The following is a 2,361-nucleotide window of genomic DNA, read 5'->3' on the forward strand; positions in this document are numbered from 1 at the left end:
AATCAACATGCAGAATCATTGGCTCTTTCAAAGCCTTTGTTGAGCTGTTATATGATGGGAGTGTAACTTTATGAAAGGTTCAAACAACTGATATTTTCATGTATATCTGTTAAGCGGGTAACTTAATTTAAATTCTGTAACAAAGGTATCTTCTGAAGAATTTTTTTCAAGAAAAATTACATTCCGAAGTCTGAAAAGAGCAAACTTGTGCATAAAAATATAATTGAATAGAGATGGTCATAAGCAGAATGTGTTTTTCCTTATTTTTTGAGAGGATTTGCTAAATGAGGGAAAACACAGTTTGATTCCCTCCCTGACAAGCTCCAAGTTATGTCGGCTGTATTCCACTGCTTCAGATAGTTAATGATTTCTTGGAATTAACTGTGCACTCCTATTCTCAAATGAGGAAAAGTCCGTAGGTTTTCCACCTTCATCTTCTGTTTCAGTTACTTGTGATTGTGATCAACTCTGCATATTACTTTCGAGAATTTTATTCCAAGCAGAGCAGCTGTCCTCTGTGTCTAACAGGTTGAAGATCCAGTGGAGAAACTGATGGTGGTAATTGGTGGCTCTTTTCTATGGACCTGCAATGGATACTGACACTGTGGCATAGAATAGAGGTTATTATTTTTTTGGATGACCTAAAAGCCAGATGACATGGCTCCAAAGAGTGGGGCACATCCCAGGCAAGAGAGCAGGCATGGCTGGGTCAGAGCATCACCAGTGCCATCAGCAGAGAGGCTGGGGCACTAAGATTTTGAGTAAATTAGCATCCTGGCTGGGAGGCGGCACATGTTCTCCAGTGAGTCCTGAGCATCCTGCACTGCCCGCAAGGGCCTGCAGGGGGACCACGAAGCCACTGTGTCACAGGCGATGGGGCGCATGCGCGACTGCACCCGCAGTGGATGGACTGTCTTCCCTGAGGACGGAGGGGAGGCGCCATGGCGGCTGCGGGCCCGCGCGTGGGGCTGGCTGGTCTGCGGGAGGAAGACGATCCCCGCCCGCGCCCCGGCCGGTGAAAAGGGCTGTGCCCGCTCCTCGCGGCTTCGCGCCTTCCTTTCCCGCCGCCCCGCACGGTGTATGCCCAACTTCTCAGGTAACGTTCGATGTCGCTTGCTGTCCCTCAGATCCGGTCTCCGACTTGTTGTCCCGCGGATCCGGTCTCCGAGGGGCCGGGGGCGTGGAGGCTGTTCCCGGCGGGGCGTCTGTTCCGGATGCGGGCGGTTGGCGGGAGGAGCTCCAGGCGGGGCGGAGCGCGGGAAGCGCCTGTCCTAGCGGGCGGAGCGGCCGCGCCCCGGACCCTCGAGCCGCGGGGAAAGAGCGGGGGCGCGGGCGACGGGGAGAGTTCACTGTCGCGGACAAACTCTGCTGCGTTTCCTCACACGCCACCGGAGGTTGTCAAAATGTCCCTTTTCTTTAGTGGCCGAGAGAAATGTTTCCGCCCCCTTGTCCTCAACCGCACGGAATTATCCACTTATCCCTTTCTTCAAAGACCTTAACTAACAGACTATACACGGATGATGCGCAGGTAACGTGGATGTAGTTAAAAAAATATTGAAAAAGTAAAAAAAAAAATGTATAGTAAATCACAATATGTTAAGTTTTATGGTTTAAACATGTCAGAATCAGAATTTATTGTATTTTTACTTTCCTGTCTTAAAGGAATAAAATTATTTGGAGCGTATTGTCAGCTGTGGATAGGCACTTGCCATCTACCTCGCCAAGGATTAGATCAGGTGATGGTGCAGCTGCTGCAGCTGCTGACCTGCAACACCCCCTGAAAGGAGTTCAGGGTGGAGAGCAGAAATGAGGCGCTCTGTGCTCGGGGGAAGCTGGCAGGACAGCTCTTCAGGGAGTTAGATAGTTGCAGGAGCTGATTTTATGAGCCCAGTTCTTGTACCTCCTCGTGTCTAGAGAAGCAATGAAATCCCTCATGGTGACATTTGCTCCTCGTGACTAGCTATAGCCTGCATGAGACGAGCAAAAACCTGCAAAAAATATATGTGCTCGATTGCGTGTACTCCCAGTTCACCAAAATCACATATATACTGACCTTCCCCCTGCCTCTGTGGAGCAGTTTCTTGGATCTAACTGAGATTCTGTCTCCCAGGATATAGTCTTTATTTTGCTCCAAATAAAACTTAACTCACATCTCTCATGTTGTGCATTTTTTTACCTCAGCAATATTTATTATTTTTTTTTTTACAAATCATTCTTCTTTAAATTTATTTATTTTATTTTTGGCTTCATTGGGTCTTCGTTTTTGCATGGGCTTTCTCTAGTTGTGGCCAGCGGGGGCTCCTCTTTGTTGTGGTGAGCGGTCTTCTCATTGCGGTGGCTTCTCCTGTTGCAGAGCACGGG

General features: G+C 48.6%; 1 protein-coding gene across 2 annotated transcripts in view; it reads left to right on the forward strand.

Annotated features, from left to right (window-relative positions):
- Positions 1–220: 220 nt before the first annotated feature.
- LOC112062620 (uncharacterized) overlaps positions 221–2,361 on the forward strand; it is a 36,546-nt gene continuing 34,405 nt past the window's right edge. Inside the window, exons 1-2 of one of the 2 annotated variants that reach the window (XM_055081157.1) lie at positions 221–1,096; positions 1,421–1,528. In XM_055081157.1, the coding sequence (XP_054937132.1) occupies positions 653–1,096; positions 1,421–1,528 (552 nt within the window). In that variant the 5' untranslated portion in view covers positions 221–652. The remainder of the gene's footprint in view (positions 1,097–1,420; positions 1,529–2,361) is intronic. The other variant, XR_008616196.1, reaches the window with a different exon arrangement.

Source organism: Physeter macrocephalus, chromosome 20 (assembly GCF_002837175.3).
Source record: "Physeter macrocephalus isolate SW-GA chromosome 20, ASM283717v5, whole genome shotgun sequence".
Taxonomy (NCBI): domain Eukaryota; kingdom Metazoa; phylum Chordata; class Mammalia; order Artiodactyla; family Physeteridae; genus Physeter; species Physeter macrocephalus.